We start from the raw sequence: 21,375 nt of genomic DNA, 5'->3' as shown, positions 1-21,375 counted from the left end.
AACTAAGGATTACAAGGTGAATGTTTTGACTTTGTATGTGTTTCTTATAAATGCTGTAAAACCTTTTTTAAAGAAATGATTTACGCGGTCATTGATCCCCACATTGAAATTTTACATGATGTGCGGTTTTTGTTTGTCATGATTTAAAAATAAGTCGTTTAATAGAAGATTCGCATTTATAACACTTCTTAGCGAATTATTGTAAAAGTTATATATCAATAACAACCGTTTATAAACTACATTCTCAACTTTTATAATAAAATGCCGCTGTGACTTACGTCGTTTATGATAATCACATAAATATTGCGGTAGGTCACAAAAACCAACAAACAATAATCAGCATTCCGAGTAAAAACAGTGGCCTACTTAAACCGCCGTAATTGCAATTATGCTATTTTACCACTATACGTGTCCACTGCAAATTAAATCACAATTTATAAAAAGTCTAAATTCTCTATCGCGCTCATACTCATTTACGTCTTTCTATTATTAAGAAAACTAGAATGATCAGTTGAAAAACGGCGTAAAGAACATTTATTATTACGTACTTACGACGTTTTTTTCAAATAATGACGCAGATATTGAAAAACGATATCGTATTCTGCGGACGTTGCTCTCTGTTAAAAATGTATTTATGTGTGCGTTTCTTGACCTACGACAAGAATGTGTGTGTGATGAGTCGTATTGGTCGGAATTTTAGTTCAAGTGTCAAGTTTTTAACACGTATTTGATGTTGTATTAGGTTTCAAATGTGCCGTAATTAGATTGTTAAATTAAAACGCAGTTTCTAATTGCAGGTTATGCATAGTTTCGTAACATTCTAGGAGGGATTTTTAGTTTGTTGTTACAAAATTGTTTCATGAATTAAATAAGGTCAAATAGCTCCAGTGATGTATCTGCAGATATTCCGTGATCTCGCACACGTCTTCAAAAATTGCATTGCAAACGAAAAGCAAACTTTGTATAGAAATTAATTACAATGACCAATTTTCATTGTTATTTGAGAGTAAATATGGGAAAAAATTTAGATTTAGAATTGTCATATACCTATATCTATTAAAATCTCATAAAAATTTGGAAGATATTATGTAAATCGCCTATACTTTTACATCAATCTAAATTATACCTAATCTAAAACTTCCTAAACAAAACACAATTAGCCGTAAACATAGTTTGATTGGAAAGAGCTCTCAAATAAATTAGATCGTTAACTTGCACTAAAGGTTACGTTGGCATTTACCATTCTCACTAAGACACTATTTTAGTTTTAAAAAGCTTTCGACATCTTTCCAAAGGTCTCTTATATTACGATTAACCTTCTTTTCTAAATGGTGACTTCCATCCAACTGCAGTATGAATGTGATTTACCCTTACTCTAAGTAGTCAAATGAATATTATAGGACAATCTTACACAGATTGGCTAAGTCCCACGGTAAGCTGAAGAAAGCTCGTGTTGTGGGTACTCAGACAACGATATATGACACTATTATGAACGATATACACTAACGATTATGAAATATTTCATTGAATTCATATTTGTAATTATATTTTATAATTTTTGGACATTTACTTTTATTGGTCGGAAAAGAATTTGACGTGTAAAAGTGCCCTTGGGGCCTAAATAAGTGTTTGGGTTTTGAGTTTTAGAGTTTCGAATGCGATCTTTAGGCAAAATGGTGTAACTGCTGAATAAATTGTTAAAAAGAAGTATCTTTAACTAATCTTAAAATTAAATATTAGTCTTAATATTTTTATATGAATTAACAATGATTCGGAAAATAGGATTTTTAAACCATATAAAAAAAACGGATAGCACAATTTGCACTATAACTTTGTTTTTACGAATGACCAGCTGATCAAAGCTAAAGTATATCAATAAAATATACATATTTACGTACGAAAACTAAATAAAAAACAATTTGTGTAACAGTTTTGTACATAATACGTTATAAATAGATGTGGCATATTTAGTTATTATTTACACAAGTTTCTTCAACAATTCTTTGCATGAAGTCTATTAACAGGATAAATTATTGCTTTGTATTAAAAATAGAAGGATATAGGCAAATAGAGCATATTTTTATGCCTCATTAGTTTATTAAAAACAGGAAATACTGCTTATTATCGGGACAATAACCGCAAAAAAGCCAATTAAAAATAATGAAATAGATCCTTCCACAATGAAGGTAAGAACGATAACTACACTGACTATTATTAAAAAAGTTTAGGTAAGGTTTTAGTCTTATTTATAGTTTAGTTTAAAAGTTTAAGTCGAATTTACTCAGTTGTTAGATTTCTTTTTTTTATGGAGACGAAAATATGGTTAAAGAAAAAGATAGATTTTTCAATTAGGCATATTACAATGCGCTTATGAACGTCAAATAAAGCTACGCCGGCTCTAACCCCACACTTCTAACCCGAGAAGATTTGAATCCCCCTAGATTGTAGGAAGGTATCCCAATATGGGACCGGCAAGAACTCGGCAGAAGACTCGGCAGCACACTCTTTTCAAAACATTATTACAATTTGGAATTTCAAAAGAAAAACATACAGTAGGTATTTTCTTTTAGAAATTTGATGCACTAGATATATCCATGATATATATTTATGTATATCCCAATCTTATCCATGATATAATCGCTTATTTTATAGTATGCTCACGAAAGTCGCGAAAAAAACAGTTTTGAATTTAAGAGTCTATAAGCTTTTGGTATCTTGTTATAGAATTTTAAACAATTTCATCTTATCCTGACTGTGATAAGGTAAGAAATAGTACAGATATCTAATTTAATACACATAGGGCATATTTTTTATTGTAAGTAAAAATAGTTAAGTCGATATATGGAAATATTCCTGAAACGTAAGAGTTATTAGAAGAAGGAAGAAAATGTTTTGATAGTTTAATAAGTATATTTACTGTCTAAATAATGTATGTTAATGTTATGGAGAACGTTTTGAATAGAAATACTAAATTATAAATCGAGTACAGCCTTAGCTTTTAGAAGTCTAATGAAAAGAACTCCCAAACTCAATTATAAGGACATATTCGGAACAACGAAAAACTTAGCACATTCAAACGCTAAATTTAAATCTCGTACAATAGATATGTATCAAATATATTATGAATTTATGTATTATACTATGCATTTATGTATGTTTATTCATAATAGTAGTATTTAGATACTGTCTTTTATCTCTCTGTTTTATCTTCTCCACACCAATTGTAATTGTAAACATTGTAAAATTTCTGGTAGAGAATTCCTTAAGGCATTAAGTCCGCCACTTGTACTTGTATGCAATAAATTTAGATTAATATATCAATTGCTGTATGGGGTACCTTAATTTCTTTCTTATACATATAACTTCTTATAGTGTTTCAAAACATCGCCTAGCCAATATGACAACCGTAGAGTGACAAGCTCCAAAAGAAAACAAAAAAATGTATATGTAATTGTATATGACAGATGTAACAAAATGGCAAGTAACTATTTCCACATTATGTAAGTTTCTCTTCTCGGCTACGCCCCCAGAGGTCAGTATGATTTTGAAAATAAATAGTTTGTGCCCAGTAGGGACGTTCCACAGCTATAGACAAAAATCGCTCAAAATATTATTGACTGATTGATTTTGGAACTTAAATGTTAAACTTAAATAATTATAATCTATTAAAAACCGCAAAACCGTTATGTTATGTTTTAATTTATTTTCTTTTCTGAATTAAATTATTGAATTGAATTGAATTTAAGAACAAGCCTTTTCTCGTCTGTGTTAAAAATAAACACAAGTTAGATGTCACCATAAAAACCACAGTAAAATGACTTAATTACTTGTAAGTCGCTTTGTTTACCTTATTTGAAATTAAAATGATACTATAAAGTTCAAATAGAAAGGATAAACGGTTTTTATCTAGTCCGCACTATTTTTAGGTTAGGCCACTTTCCCCATTCAAACGTCAAAGCGCGTTTCTAAAATCAGGTTCTTACAACACTCTTTAAAAGCTAACCACATTTACTTATTCCTCTATTTAGAAATTATAAATAAATAAATCAGCCTATATACGTCCCACTGCTGGGCACAGGTGATATATATTTAGAAATTATTTAAAAAAAATCGTCTCTATGGCAACGGCGCGCAAAACAACCAAAACTGCATTACAAAAACAAAATGGATTCTAAAAATACGACAAGCGTTTAGTAAATTGATTTTAATTAAAAATAATTATTATTTGATAGTTTGATGCGGAATTTATATTTCTTAAAAAAACCGGACGTGTATAAACGTTGACGATAACAAAAAAAAAATATACCTGCATGGATAATCTCCCGAACAATATCCTCGAACTTTACTAAAAGTACTCATCACAAAAAATCCAACTAAAAAACACAACACTATCACAAAAACAATCCAAATTCAAACTTAGAATACACGTTCTATTCTAAACTTTTTAAATTTTCTTTCAGCGCGAAAGGTGTGCGTTTTCGCCAAAATGCATTTTTCAAATGTCTGAGTCGCGCAAAAAATCGCATGAGCGCCCGCCGTGCCGTAGGCGTACTGTTTATACCCTCTATAGTTGTATCGTAATGCACTTATGTGTACTTGCTAAGTTTTTTATTATAGTCAGTTATACCGCGGTTTGCTTTGAGCGCTGTGGCGACGTCTTGATACTTGGATTACGTAATACATTTCTTTATGGCTCGGGTTTTTGCTCTAGGAAAAAGTGGACGGTTACATTGTTTCCTTTATTACGTCAAACGGTATGCCAACATTGCTAACTTAACTATATAGCCTTATAGGTTTTTTGCTTCAACTGTTTGATAAGATGCTATATTTATGGAATCTTTTAGAAACATGAAAATTACATTAAAATGTCTAGTTTCATATGTATATTACTGGGTCTGTGTTGGACAAATATGCTTCCAAAACATACTGTCCGTAAACTTAGCTTAAAATTGACGTAATTGATTGATTGATTGGCTGCGGTGACTGCTTACCATCAGGCGGGCCGTATGCTTGTTTGTCACCGTCGTGGTATAAAAAAAATTGACGTAAAAAGTTCTCTGTAAAATTGGTTTAAAAGTGAATTAAGATAAATTTTTAAAAAGCATGATTTTCCAGCATTATATACACACGTGCTTTAGTTTGTCATGTATTCGATATTTTAACTCTTTAACGGCCCAGATTAGAAAAATACACGATTGTAGCTTCGTCGGCCTTTTAAAGTCCTAAAAATTCGGCGTAAAAAATACAAAAAGTTGATAAAAAGTGATGCTATATGTTAGTTATTTTTCCGTGTAATATCTAATAGCGCCCTATAAAAGCATCTCAATGAAAAAGAAAACACCAAAAACGGAACCTATGAGGTTTTCAAAAGGTACTTTTCTAACAATTTAACATTTGCAAAAGTATCAACTTCGCTCATTCCTTGCTCCGCGCGACAGGGACGCCGCGCTGTAGTTTTTTCGCCGTCCCACTCTCGCGGGGTTTTTTCTCTCAGCTTTTTATAGCGCACCTTATTCGCTTTCTTTATCTGATTTTTTAACACGTCTCGTAGGTGGTCGGGAGAAAAACTTTTACGAGTGTTTTTATTTTTAAATTGACATTGCAAGATATGAAGTGCCATCATTGTTAAATTATGTGATAAAAAAGGCCACAGATAAAAGTATAAACGGCACAAGGTTTTAAAAATGTTTACTTTTGTGCGTGTTAGATTTTTTTATGGTAATGTACATTTTTATAGCGACTGATTTTTATTTTGATAGGTATGAGATTCTGGAGTTGAATTTAAGTAACTAAAGAAATCTTGAGGTAAAACCTCATAAGCTTAGTTTAGTTTCCTGATTTTTTAATGAATTGTATTATATTGCATTTAATGTTATCGTACTTATCTCAATATAAAATATTATTCAAGGTTAAATATAAATATAATAAATATCTACATATATAATATTGAAAAAATTACTATTTTTCATTTATAAGTAATACATAAGTTTACAATCTTTGAAGTTCTTAAATTATGAACTAAAGCAATTTAATTTGAAATAATTAAAAACATTTGTATACGCAATTGGTGCTTTATGGGTTAATATTTTCAGAATAATCTCAGTCAAGTTTTATTGAGTTTTTAGTCAAAAACTTGTTTGGAATTTAAAGGCTGGTAACACAATATTACGCATAATTTAAGATGTAAGATATAATATATAACAAATTATAAAAACATTCGCCTATCACCGTTGGCCTACATATTGCTACTTATGCGTTATCAAATCTGCCCGCGTAGCCAACATGCTAATCTTTAACCCTATGTAACGTAGCGTAGTCATCTCTCTATCACTCTTCTATATTAGTGCGACAGTGACAATTGCATTTCGTTCGCTTAGGAGCGTTAACGATCGGCATGTTGGCTACCCGGGACTTTAAAACATTAGTGTCATTCTACTTTTTATTGCAGTTTTTTTGTCACCAGGAGCAAATATTTGATTTTCATATTTTTAATATTTTTTTAATTTTTATAATTGTATATTAATATAACGCATTTATGATGTAACCAACGAGGAGGTCTTAAATAGAGTTCGGGAAAAGCGGTGCCTATTGAGAACCATCGACAGTAGAAGATGCAACATGTTGGGACACCTGTTACGACACGACGAATTCATCAAGACCATCATAGAAGGGAAAGTAGAAGGAAGGAGAAATAGAGGAGAGCCAAGAAGGGCATACATGGATCAAGTGAAGGAGAAAGTGAACGTCGTGTCGTATCAGGCCGTCAAGAGGCCAAAGAAAGGCATGCCTGGAGATTGCTTCACCGACAAGAGCACAGCTCTTAAATTTATGATGTCGATGATGATGAAATAACGATACCTTGGAAGTAAGAAATTTTTTTTTTATGAAATATATTTTTTTATAAGTAACAGTTGTCATTAATATAAGTAAAAGGGCAGAGACGGTAACATAGTTGTATGTTTGCATACTCCAGGCTATAAATAAAAAATAAAGGGTCAAATATTGAGGTCTATTTTGTACTTATCATGGTTAAGTAGCGAATGTAAGTTAAAACTTATCACGAATATTAAAATTTCAATTTTCTTTCAAACCGCAAAAACCGGCAGTAAAAAGTAGACTGACCCTAGTTCTAGATCATTTTATAAATTTGAAAAATCTTATTTTCCATATTAAATAAACTGAATTTTGATGCTAACTTAACTGCTCACATTACAATATATTTCAATCACAATGTGAACATAAATTTAATATCAATTATAACAAAAAAAGAAGAAAAAAACTACCAAAGTCGGTTAAAAAAATTAAAGGACCCTTTTATCAATACTCAATTAACTTAACTAAGAACCATAAAATGAGTTAATAAGACAGCTTTAGAAAAATATCTAGCCGTTTAGGGTTTCGTTCAGTGGTTAGGGACCATCCGACCGGCAAACATACATTTAGGCTAATTGGTCTTGTTAAACTATTGTACACTACTTGATACTTGCCAATTATAAAAAAGTTATTTTGAGAAAGACGTAAGTGTTATTAATATGACAAGGTAAATTCGAGCTTAAGGGCATTGTGTCAAGGTTGGTTGTTGAAGAAAAAAGGAAATGGAGATATGTGGTTATGAGAAGTGTCTTAGTTGTTGTCAAGTTATTGTAAAGGATGTTTGAATAATTGCAAAAAAACTGTACTTCTTTTTTATCCAAATTAATTACAAATATTTATGTATTGTATTTCCATATGTTATGTACACAGTGCTGTATTGTCTTGTTTGTCAGTGCTATTGCTATTAATATGAATATTAACAGCTATACGAGTATAAGACAAAGAACCTTCACTTAATGTTATTTGGAGCCTCGTCTGCCAACAAACCATACTCTGATTTGGCGGAAGTTGTGATTTAGTTTTAAGGTTTGTCTTTTGAATAAACATTTATTTCATTTCATTTCATTTTCATGTAAGTCTATAAACGTAGGACAGATACTCTTACTTAGATATTCTTACTTAGATCGCTATTAAAATAAATAATATATTACCTGTATGATTTGGCATCAATAAAAAAAAAAGGACATCGCGTCAAAAAAATGTCCTTGCATACATATTCACAATAAATAAAAGAAACATATTTGTTAAAAAATGATATGAATAATATTTACCTACCCTAGCTACTTTGCAGTCTGAATTAGATACTTAATTTTCCATTTTAATTAAAAATATTTTCACAAAAAATCGCATCTAAAAATTCATGCAACTTTTTTACTGCAAAATTAAAGTGGATTCAAATCGAGCAAATAAGACATGAATTAGTACGAAGACGTCGAGGCAAGGAGGCGAGCTGGGGAGGCAAGAATGGCGTTCGTTAGCCTCTTTTAATTTCAACTAATTTTTATCTCCTACCGTCTTTTTTACTCTAGTACGGACCATTAGCTCTGAAATACGGGGATGGAGGAGCCTTGATACTTGGAGGCTACTATTCTGAAGATTCCTTGTTAAAATTGTATGATTATGAAAAGATATGAGGATTTTTAAAGATAAGACCGCCTGTTATTTACCTCTACTTGAGTTGATTTCTGTGGCCCTAGTGAAAAAGGGTACAAGTCTCTGGCAGCGCAGGTGTAAAGGGGTGTAAGTTCCACGTAACACTTATGCCCTTATACACCTAAACTGCCAGAGACTTGTACCCTTTTTCACTAGGGCCACAGATTTATTCTTTGTATTATTTTCTTCTATTGAAGTGTGCAGGAAAAAGTATTTGTGTTGATGTAGGTTTTTAATCAACCTGTACGTGAGCAAAAAACTATTTGGATAAGGTTTACAGTAATGTTTAGTTATCGTCAAAAGATCTCGAAAAATATCAAGCTTTTTCTTCGTTTTTATTTTATTTTATTTTTATACATAATCATCGAGAGCCGGGCACCTTAGGCTGGTCCAGATAATGCACTTATAGGTCTAGTAAAAGTTTTATGATTTTCGAGATAATCACCTTCACCTTACTGCACTTTAATCACCGTCCAGACCTTATCTATGCTAAGGTATAGTAGTCAATATCTAAAGTAGTGTATGAAACAACCGGTTTGGCCTAGTGGGTAGTGACCCTGCCTACGAAGCTGATGGTCTCGGGTTCAAATCCTGGTAAGGGCATTTATTCGTGTGATGAGCATGGATATTTGTTCCTGAGTCATGGGTGTTTTCTATGTATTTAAGTATTTATATATTATATATATATCGTTGTCTAAGTACCCTCAACACAAGCCTTATTGAGCTTACTGTGGGACTTAGTCAATTTGTGTAATAATGTCCTATAATATTTATTTTTTTATTTTATTTTATTTAAACAACACACCAGAAGTATCTGCAATTGTTTGATTGTTCTACATACAATATATGTATATATAAGGTGGCAAAAAAATATGTGCATTCCCGTTGCCAGAGAGATTTTGGGCCTATACTGAGCAACTTTTAGTATGGGACCAACTCCGAAATCGCGAAAAAAAATTCTGGCTGTTTCATACATTTTAGCTGGTCATTCTCTATGGGAGGGTAAAAGTTTTTTTCGCGATTTCGGGGTTGGTCCCATAGTAAAAATTGCTCAGTATAATCCCAAAACCTCCCTCCTGGCAACGGGAATGCTCATATTTTTTTGCCAACTTGTATACATTTCTTGTTACGCTATCAGAGAATGGTTGATAATTTTTGCGAATAGTCTGATATACTACTTTTTGTCAGACTATTACATTTAGATAATACATAAAGTAAGAGCAAATCGCCTAGCGTGGTATGGGCATGTGATGCGGAGGGATGAAAGTCATGTGACTAGAAAGGTATTACGAATGAATGTGGAGGGATGGAACGGGAGAGGAAAACTTAGGAAACGGTGGATGGATTGTGTGAGAGATGACATGAAACGAACGCGAGTGAACGATGAGATAACAGGTGACAGAAGATATGGAAGAAAAAGACATGCTGCGCCGACCCCAAATGAATGGGATAAGGGCAAGCGAATGATGATGACCATATAATATTTCAGAGAATGATTTCTTTTGTTTGATTTTGTGCACACTTTGAATGTCGAAGTAAACAAAGAATGGAAATAACAATTTTATTTAATTTCACAAATCTACTTTTTTAACAAACAAGTTTCATATAGTTCTGACAGTGTTAAGTTAAAAGTATTTCAATCTTTTCATATTCAGACCAAATAAACTTCTGACATTCATTTAAGTGGGTTATATTGGAAGTAAAGCTTTCCCGTGTAGTTTAATCATCTGTCTAGACTTTATAAAATGTTATTTTTGGAATAAATATTTCTCAGCAATATTTTTTGACGTTGAAGTTAATTAAGCCGACTTTTAAAGCCATCAAAAACAGAAAAAAATATGATAGTTTTTCATTGTTGGCGCTTAAAATATCTTTCGCGTGACAAAAGCTTTTAAGCAATTTTAAGGACACAACTTTTATTGCTTTTCCCGGTGCATCGGTGTTGATTTTATTATTGTATTCATTACGAATGAGAGTTCAATATAAATATATGTAGTGTGAAAAAAATTACGAGATATTTAAATAACATATCATGAAATTCGTTACTTATAAAATAAAATAAAATCGTCTACTACAAAACTAGTTTTCTTAGTTCAATGAAACATATTGTAATCAATGTTTAAGTTAAACATATTTATTTCAATTGACGACCTGTCTGGCCTAGTGGGTATATAGTAATAACCCTGCCTATGAAGCCGATGGTCCCGGGTTCAAATCCTGGTAAGGGCATTTATTCGTGTGATGAACACGGGTATTTGTTCCTGAGTCATGGATGTATTCTATGTATTTAAGTATTTATAAATATTTATATATATCGTTGTCTAAGTACCCTCAACACAAGCATTATTGAGCTTACTGTGGGACTTAGTCAATTTGTATAATAATGTCCTATAATATATATTTCCCAATGCAAGTCTATCATTAGAAGCAAAGAGACGTAAAAGACAACGCAATCAGGTCAAACTTAGGCTTTTTTGCCTAAACAGTGCAAGTATCAAGAAACCCAGTCGGTGCACACAGAAATCTAATTTTTATCCAGTTTTTCTCATAGTGCTCGCAATTTTCGTATGTTTGTTAGAACTAATGAAGTGTTTTGACTCCCGTAGAGATTTTTTAGTTAAACGTTGCATTGTAATTAGACGAATAATGAGGTTTCATGTGAAATATTACTTAGAAAAAAAAATGACTTCACGCTCTATGGGTGAAATGTTAACCACCAGGCATACTCTGTAGTTTTACAGAACGACTTTTATTATGGGACTGCGCTGGTGACCTAGCGGTATCCGGAGGTCGCGGCTTCTAACCCCGGCTCGTACCAATGAGTTTTTCAGAACGTATGTACGAAATATCATTTGATATTTACCAGTCGCTTTTCAGTGAAGGAAAACATCGTGAGGAAACCGGACTAATCCCGACAAGGCCTAGTTTACCCTCTGGGTTGGAAGGTCAGATGGCAGTCGTTTTCATACGCTAAATCTTGGGATTAGTTGTCAAGTGGACCCCAGGCTCCCATGAGCCATGGCTAAATGCCAGGACAACGCAAGGAAGAAGAAGAAGAAGGTCCCATAATAAAAGTTGTTCAGTATGACCTAAAGTCACTACGCAGAGTATGGTTGGTGGTAAAAAATTCCCCCTGTACGATAAAAATATTGAATGTCTTCATGTTTATGAATTAAACTTTAATAATTATTATTATTTTATATCAACTGCTTACCATCAGGCGGGCCGTATGCTTGTTTGCCACCGACGTAGTATAAAAAAAATCCACAATTGAATAGTCGTTTAATGGTAATATTTTTTTTATGTAATAGGCCGCAAACGAGCAGACGAGGCGCCTGATGGGAAGCAGTTATCGCCGCCCATGGACATAAGCAACATCGGAGGAGCCACTTATTTATGCGTTGCCAATTTGATAGCGAATACTTATTAATTACTAAAGTACAGTTTGCAGATGGGATACCTAACTTCAAAATGATATATACTACATTGTAGATAAATAATAAATTATTGAGAAAATGTACAGGTGTCTAAAAAACAACATTTTTACGAGCAATGAAAAAGTTTTCTTATAACGTCGCGGGCTAAAGTGTCTTAACCGCTAATTGCGAAATAAATTAACAAGTTCGCGCAAAAAACGTAAAGTATGAGTTATGGGGTGGCGACGGTTTTTTTCGTGTCATGGAACGAAGTTTTTTTAATGAGGTCAAGCGATGGTGGAGGTGAAAAATGTTTAAATGGTGCTAATTATGCTCTAGTGGTTAAGGATATATTAAAATATCTTTTTTATTTATTGTTTTATTTTATATTTGACCGGTTTGGCCTAGTGGGTAGTGACCTAATGACCCTGCTTACGAAGCTGATGGTCCCGGGTTCAAATCCTGGCAAGGGCATTTATTCGTGTGATGAGCATGGATATTTGTTCCTGAGTCATGGGTGTTTTCTATGTATTTAAGTATTTATAAATGTTTATATGTTATATATATCGTTGTCTAAGTACCCTCAATACAAGCCTTATTGAGATTACTGTGGGACTTGGTCAATTTGTGTAATAATGTCCTATAATACTTATTTATCTATTTAGAATCATTTCATAGCTTTTAAACCTACGTCTCGTTTAAGTTTGCGATTATATCAAAAATACACATTGTAGGTATACAGACAAGAGGTAAGGGGACAAAATACTTTATAATGAGTTAAAAATATGAATTTGTAACTAGGTAGGTAGTTCAAAAAACTAAATCTAATTTCACAAAAAATACGTCGCAAAACATAAGTGTCTCATTATTAATCATATTTTAAGCATTTAAAGGGTTGAAGATTATATCAAAAATACACATTGTAGGTATACAGACAAGAGGTAAGGGGACAAAATACTTTATAATGAGTTAAAAATATGAATTTGTAACTAGGTAGGTAGTTCAAAAAACTAAATCTAATTTCACAAAAAATACGTCGCAAAACATAAGTGTCTCATTATTAATCATATTTTAAGCATTTAAAGGGTTGAAGATTGCCGCCGACAAAAAATGGGGAAAGATGCCCTCTTTTCTACTTCTTTAAGGCAAAAAAGGCGTAAGTCAGTGCAGTTTTTTCATTATGTACGCCTTTTTATGACGGTACTTAGTTCTTTTTTCGGATATAAGATAGCAAGAAATAAATCTTTCACAAATGGTTTATTTTAAAGGTACATTTACGCTACTGTGTGTTTTAGAAACGAAAAAATTGAAATTGAGTAAATATGTATATGATAACCAATGATATCTTAAATGATCATTGTTAGACGACATATACAACTTTATACTTTAAAGTGTATTTTTGTTTATTCATATCCTACAGTATAGAATAGTTTGAAATTTAGTTGCATATATAAATAAACGTAGGTATACATACAAATATTAAAACGATTTAGAAATTAACACGAAGTCTCATAACGTCATAATTCATACCCATGTTCCAATGTCCACATACCCGAATAACAACTCTAATGAACGTCAATTTGATCTCATTTTGACATCACTTGCACTTGTACTTTTAGATTGGTGCAAACAAGCGCTGTGAATATTATCATATTAAATCAAATAAATATTAAATCTTCTAAGTACTAATAGCTGTCCAGGTAAGTTCCAAACTACTATACGTGACTCCATTTTAAAACTCCAAGCACTTAACAGGAACGTTCTAAAAATCGCGATCTTTCTACACCCATTAACTTGCGCTCGTTACAGCAATTTTTTTAAATGCCACCCTCTTGGACACTTTCTGAAATTACCACCCCTAGTCCGAGTTTTATTAAAAAAACAATCTCGTTGTCTCTGGCTCGCTTAAAAGTTTTGGAGCTGGCAACTTTTTTATTGTAATTTTGTTTTAAAATGATAGGTGAGTTTTGATACTTCTTTTTCATCGCTTAGAAATTATTTCGGTTATTTCGTTCGGTTATTTGAATCTTTAGAAGAATATTGTATAAGACTAGGTAGGTAAATGTAGTTTAGTATATACTTATTGGTATAAAAAAGGCGCCTGGTGTATTTTTTTATAAACCAGTACGAAATATTACAATTCGTAACACGAGAAGGTACAAATTAAATATTTTACCTAATAGGTATTTAAAAATGTTTTAGTCTTAAAGTTGTTTTGTATTTGACTCTTTGTATGACGTTACATCTTGTAGCGCCCAAAAAAGTTGTTGGCATACGTCTTTTTTAAGAACAGATACTTAATATAGACCGTTCGCATAAACCATCACAGCCCTCTGAACATCATTAACAACGTTTTTAAACAATATACACAACAGAGACGCCGACACAACAAAAAACGATCACCGAATTGATTTACAATGCCATAAAAAAGGTTAAAAAGTTAAAAATTTTCAACACAAAAGGAAAAAAGATAAAACACATGTCGGTACGGATGTCAAAATCGTCTCAATTTCGAGCGGAAAAAAACAATCGAAATTTGAATTTCAGATTTGGAACGCGGTCATATTCGATTTTTTCGGAAAGCGGCTTATAATAAATCTACTGGCAATAACTATAAATTCATTGCGATCGACATGCAAATGTTGAGGTGTTTTTTTCGGAAACATGCTTCGTGTACTTTTGGGGTCGGATGGAATGGAGAGGCTGTTGGTTTAAACAATTTTAGAGGATGAAGTGTACTTGAAATGAAGTACACTTAGCTATATTATAGCTCAACACTATATAATGGCGTTATTCATAACCGCGTTACAGGCCTGAATTAGCTATGAATCGTTTGTCTTTATATGTCATTTCGACATATGTATTTGTAAGAAAGGGATAAAACATAATTTATCTAAATCAGGACCGTAAAGTTTTATGAATAGGTGGGTTAGAATATAGCGCATTTTCCCTATTAATTTTTCAAAATTTAAAAAAAGAAACAATTAAACACACACATGGTGGTCCAATATCTAGAGGGAGATGAAAGGCCAGAACCTGAGCCCCATGATAACAGGATAGAGCGCCCTGCCGCCGCCGTACAAGAAGGCCCGACCGAGGAGAAAGAGAGAGAAGAAGAAAAAATCATACCTATATCGTACCAATACGATGTTTTCGCATAGTCATAATATCTGTGCTACCAATTCAGGATTTTTTGCTAAAATAGATCAAAAAGTGCGACTTCCTAGAGACGTGTAGACGTGCCTGGTTGTTTGTTTATGTGTTGTTGTTATTAGGTGATTTTAGTACGATATTGTGAATTAGTATAGTGGTTTTGCTGGTGTAAGTTACAAATTTTGTTTCGCGAACATATTGACTCTTCGTTGACATAAACTAATGCAATTACTATTATAATGTGTATAGCCGCCGCATTTTTTCAGCATTTTAGGGAAGTACTTTTCTAGGCATAATGATATATTTTAAGTTTCGTATACTATAAGGTGCAGCTGTTAGAAAAAAGTTTAAAGATGACACCGTACACAACAACACACACACAACAGCTTATAATCCAGTGGTTCCCAAAGTTGACTGGGCTCCGACCCACATAACAAAAACTGCCACATCCCACCTCTTGGACGTCTTAAATAGAGAGCATGAAATATTATATTAGTACCGATTGTTAGCCCGATCGATCGGCATGTTTTATTCAGGGACATAGTTTGGGAAATGTTGTTCTAATAGATACGGCGACAAGATATATATTAACAATAAGGTTGTTTCCAATTTTTTGAAACGCTTATATTACGTTCTATATTAACTAAAAGTTGCCCTAAAATTCAACTTTTATACTAAAAACGAGTTTAAATATGTTAAATTAACAAAATATATTTTGACCCATGCTTTCGCTCACAAAACGCTCTTTGAAAATTGTGTGACGTCACATAACTACATACACACGTAGAATATACGAACTCTCAACTCACATTTGTCATTTGTTGTTTATCGCCTAACTGTCAACAGTGTCAATCCGAGAGTTGTGACGTCATCAGAATCTTCAATGACGTTTCGAGTTTGGTCACGTGACGTGTGCCAAAAGGTATTTTAAATTCAATATTTACAAAAATATGGTCATTACAGGTCCCCTAAAAGTAGTTTAACATGTTCTTATAATCCAAAAGAATTTATTGGGATACAATTCTGCCCTGAGATTTGTAGATGCATAATAAACAACCCTATTCGATTCCACAGTTTCTCTGTCCAGTCTGAAAGATGAAGCGCTGCGAGTACTTTTTGCCCGACATCGCGGATCCCTTTTTTCGACCACCTGTGCTTTTTTGTTACTTTTTTACTGTAAGTACTTGAAGTGTGTACCGTGGAGAAATTTAAAAAGGCCGCCTTTCCGTACAATGTATTATTTATACTCGTGTTTGTTTGTAACTCGACAATTCAAAGATACATTTTCGCAAGGATAAGTTTTATTTTTACATGGGTTTTGTGTAACGTTTTTCAGAAATGCTGTAGCAAAAATAAAAGAGGCAATACTTCATCATCATCTTTTTCGCGTTCTCCCGGTATTTTGCCATGGCAAAAAAAGAGCCAATAATCATGATAAGAAATGTGTTGCAATAAAAATAAAAAATAAAAATATAATAAAATAAAATATTTTTATTTCAGAACTACTAGAATTCCATAAAAAAATGTTAGTACCATCGTTATAGCTGAATGTCGTTATAGATGGCATTTTCGTTGATGATAAGTTTGGATTTTGGGGTTTTTGTTTTGTCCTTATATGTGCAATACCAAACAAGTAATGTAGTTTTAATTACTCATATACAAGCTCGAAACAATTGAAATTCTCTAAGCGCTTTTAGAGTGAAATATTTCGTTTAATACTGCTTTTTTATTTCTTTTCATATTTAATGCTGGTAAGCGTTACGATTTTACCTAGAATCTGGGTTATTTTTTTTACCCCGATGTTGTATACAAACATAAAAAGATTCAGCCTCGTCACACATAAACGTATTCTTAAATTTATTACAGGCAACCCTAACCGCGCAAACAGAACAAGTGCTCACTTCCTGGACACATACAGCACCTTGCCTGCAGATGGCCAGTGCTTCAAATAAAAAAATAAATAAAAAAAGTAAATAAATTGTTAACGCCTCAAGCGCTTAATCGTAGCCATTTTTATCTAGATCGATTCTATGCGAAAATGTTGCCAGTAATGAATATGCAATAGATCGAGCCTAGATATTTTATGGTTCCTGTACGGTGTTTCCTTTGCCACCCGCTGAGAGATAAAATCTTGACGTAAAAAATGGGGGTGTTAGTGTAAAAGTTAAAAAGAAACTCACCTTATAACTAATGAGTCATTGGTTTAACCAATACCCTTTATTTAGGGGATATCGTTTTGGCCTCTGTGTTTCGTTATAAAAAGTACTTGTCTCAAAAAATGCTCTATTCATATGTTCATCCTTCTCTCTTATTAAGACTCTCATTGATTTTAAATTTAGAGATAAATAATATTTTGAAAAAATTAAATATAAAATAAGTTCATTGCCCATTAACCAGATTTTGCTGCTGATAATGGTTTGTAATGAGCATTTCAGTGGATCTTTAAAATAAACTTAACCCTTTTCTAAGTAACGTATCTTAAAAGATACACATTTATAATACTCTAACATTTTCTTGTCGTACTCGTAGAGAGATATACCTAAAAAGGAGTAACGAATTTAGAGTTCCAGAATTAAAAATTCGAACGTAACACAACGACCGCCACGCCCCCTACTTGGAAGATAACAATACGCATTGGAAGAGGTGCCAACTCACTCGCTGTAGCGTCGACCAGCACTCCTCGAGCGTCCTCTCGCTGATGCTCTGGCCCGATCTCGCTTGTTGCTGTGGAAGTGAAAAGTTTGTGAGTTTACGTGGTAATAATTGACTAAGCTATCTCTGCATTGCATTTTCTATGACAACGTGTGGAAATGTCATCATTAATGTAAAATTTTTATGAAAATATGACGTTTATAACAAGGCCGCGGACTGGACGCAAGCGGCGCGCGCGGAAAATCAAGGCCGTTAATACATTGGTCGAGTGGAATGTACAGGGCCTTGATTTTCCACGCGCGCCATCGCCACTTGCGTCCAGTCCGCCCGCGTAGCCAACATACCAATCGTTAACGCCCCGTAGCGTAGCGTAGTCATCTTTCTCGATCTAGACAGTTACGTTACGTTCGCTACGAAGCGTTAACGATTGGCATGTTGGCTACGCGGCTGACACTTTTTCACTTTGTTCTGTTCAAGTCAATACAAAGTTAGCTTAGACGGACTTTAGAGCTGATTTGAAGGTTAGAAAGAGAAAGCAAGCTTTGATATTTTTATTATTAATTAAGTATGTTGTAAGTAAAATAGTATTGAATATAGTTTTAGAAATGTTAAGTTGCGTGCAAAAGGAAGGTTTTCAATTTAGTTAAGAATGAGATGAAAGACAATGCGATAGAAGTCTACGGAAACTCGCGATACATTGTTATGTACTTATTCATAAATACGAATGTTCAATATCTACTGAAAAGAAAACACAAGATTTTTGTTTTATATGGGGTAGGTTAATGCATTCAACGTCAATTGAGTATAACAATAAATAAGAGTTTGAAGGGAATTTATTAATTTGAACATTATAGCACAATACATACACGAGTACAAATGGCGCACTTAATGCCAGACTACTAACTATATATTATATATAATCTACCAGTCAACCATGTGCTAAACCGAAAGATTGAGTTAGTGCAGGGTCAAACAGTTAGATTGAAATTAAAAAGATCAATTTACTTTTAACTGGAATGTTTTTTTTACGGTAAAATATGTTATTGTTAATCGATAGAAACGAAAATATTTTATTACTTTCACAATAATTACCTATACAAATGAGCTATTAAATTATAGTTAACAGACGATGATTTCAAAATTTAATATCCCAATCAATAACAAGAAAAATTATCTGTCCTTTTAACCTTTTGAGTTCACAACCAAATTGAATTTGACCACGTATTATGTAACATCATTTGACTTTAAGCGAGTCACCTTTCGTAGTATGATATAAAATCACTTTAATATAATATATTTAATCAATATGTAATCATATTTGTTTAATCCAAGTATTGGTTTATCTCCACCACTCGAAAGTTTGTCTGGTGGAGCAAACTTAGTATTCATTAGCCTTACTTAGTTATGCTAGGTCGACTTCTGAGATTATACTCAAAAAAATTTACTGTCTCAAATATCGTGAGTTTCCGTAGAAGCATCTAATGAAGTGAAAAAGAAAAATAATTACATCGATATTGAGGCTATTCAGGAAATTTACCAATGCGAAGGGCAACATGCTCCGGTCGCCCATCGGCGCGTCGCCGGTCGGCGACTGCTGCTGGGGCTGCGCAAAAATGAACCTTATTAATATGGGGCTACAGTACTCTAAAAAAATATTATGCAACTCTAAGCAGTAAAAATGATTTATAAATAAGCGTGTTATTTATTTTATAAATTATTATACAATTCTAAGAAGTATAGGATAATTTTGTTAAAACGTTATACCATACTCTAAAATTTATCATAAAATTCTAAACAATTAAAAATATGTGTGTTTTAATAAATTATATTACAGTTCGTTTTTTTAGCATTAGAAAACATGGTAAACAATCCTGGCATGTCTTTTTATGAAAAACGCTTTTTAAAAATGAAATTACTTATGAAAGCAAAATAATGTAAATAAAAAATGATTTATAATTGTTCTATAATTGCCGTAACTTATTTTTCAAAAGTGGTTTTCAAAAAAAAGACACGTCAAATTCGCTTACCTTGTTACTAATGTTTAAAAAAACGGACTATATTATGCAACTCTAACTAAACAGTTTAACACGTTGTGTTTACGCTAAGTACGTACTTGACGTGAAAAAATTAACATTAATAAGCAAATAATAGCTTTAATAGCTTTTCGGTGAAGGAAAACAGCGTGAGGAAACCTGCATACATCTGCAAAGAAATTCAAAGGTGTATGTGTAGTCCCCAATCCGCATTGGGCTGGCGTGGTGGGGACTATAGCCCAAGCCCTCTCGTGCATGAGAGGAGGCTTGTGCCCAGCAGTGGGACGTATATAGACTGAATTAGTATTATGATAAAAAATGATTTCGTAATCAGAGGATCAGGATCTAAATGGTTATATTGACAAGATAAGAAACTCAAAGTGGAATTAATTTGTAAGTAAAACTATGAAAGTGTGTTTAACCAGAATGACGCAACGAAAAAGCTATATCAAAGCAAAAATAAATAAAAATTAGTAAAAACTTACCCAAACAAATGAAACAAACACAACACTCACATGCGATTAAACGGAAAAAAATCGCAGGTTAAATAATAATGTTAAAAGTTTAGTGTAAATTAAATTTAAGTCGAAACGGATTGTATTAAAAATTGCAAGTTAAAATTTAAGCGTAAATGAAATTTAAATTAAAACAAAAGGCATTAAAATTTATTTCAACAAAATAAAAAAATTGACTAATTTTACGAATGAGTTTTATATTTAAACACAAATAATGTGAAAATCGGCATCATCTAAAAATAAAAACGTAACGAAGTCTTACGTTTAAAAAGCAAAGTTAACTTGCGAAATGAAAATTAAATTTAAAACTTGCAAAATGAAAATTAAACTCAAAAATTCACACGTTATGTTAAAAATGTTATTTACATCAACGTTATTGTGGTTTGACAGTAAATTTACCAGCGCAAACGGCACGAGCGAGCGCTCGCTCATGGTGGAGTCGGCGGAGGGCGATTGCTGCTGCTGTCCCGTTCGCACGTGTGGGGAGGAAGGCGTGAAAGAGAGAGACGGCTTCATCAATTTTCAGTTCACATTTTTGGATTGATTTTAAATGTTGTTTAATTTATAACACATGTATTTTAAACCGACTTTAAAAATAATGTACATAGAGATAACTATAGTATTATCGGAATAAAAGGTAATTTCAACCTTATTTTATCATGGTATCTTGAATACTTATAAAGAGGCACCAGCATGGATATTGAAATGTTACTTTAAGTTACTGTTTTTTTTTTAAGGCAGCAATAGTGACTTTAAAATAAGTGTTAAATACTAAACTATACAGGATCAATCATAGGGTTGTTTATTTTATCATTTAATATTTTAAAAGGGATATAATTTAATTGTTTAATGCGACTAATATATAACAATGATTTAGATCTGAATAATACTTTTAGATTCTAACATGAATAAGCAATCCTTACGAAGATTTATCATTTCAAACAATTTTTTACTTTATTTTACTAATTACCTACTAACGTGTATACCTATATGATGTGTTGTTAGCTTGACAGTTAACTTCGTAAGCTTAACAAAGCTTCAGATACGAATTAAATAACATTGCCGTGATAAAAAACAACA

General features: G+C 32.6%; 1 protein-coding gene across 12 annotated transcripts in view; it reads right to left on the bottom strand.

Moving 5' to 3' along the window:
- LOC133530737 (zinc finger protein 184-like) overlaps positions 1–21,375 on the bottom strand; it is a 160,286-nt gene that overhangs the window by 62,476 nt on the left and 76,435 nt on the right. For 5 of the 12 annotated variants that reach the window (XM_061868778.1, XM_061868771.1, XM_061868781.1 and 2 more), the window contains exons 3-5: positions 20,695–20,757; positions 19,255–19,350; positions 17,727–17,819 (exon numbers count right to left, since the gene is read on the bottom strand). The exons of 1 other annotated variant lie outside the window; for it this stretch is intronic. In XM_061868778.1, coding sequence (XP_061724762.1) covers positions 17,727–17,819; positions 19,255–19,350; positions 20,695–20,757 — 252 coding nt within the window. The remainder of the gene's footprint in view (positions 1–17,726; positions 17,820–19,254; positions 19,351–20,694; positions 20,758–21,375) is intronic. 6 more of the 12 variants (XM_061868780.1, XM_061868776.1, XM_061868777.1 and 3 more) reach the window with 5 other exon arrangements.

The sequence above is a fragment of the Cydia pomonella genome, chromosome 23, assembly GCF_033807575.1.
Source record: "Cydia pomonella isolate Wapato2018A chromosome 23, ilCydPomo1, whole genome shotgun sequence".
Taxonomy (NCBI): Eukaryota; Metazoa; Arthropoda; class Insecta; order Lepidoptera; family Tortricidae; genus Cydia; species Cydia pomonella.
Note: the sequence above shows the minus strand (reverse complement) of the source record. Positions and strands in the feature narration are given on the sequence as shown.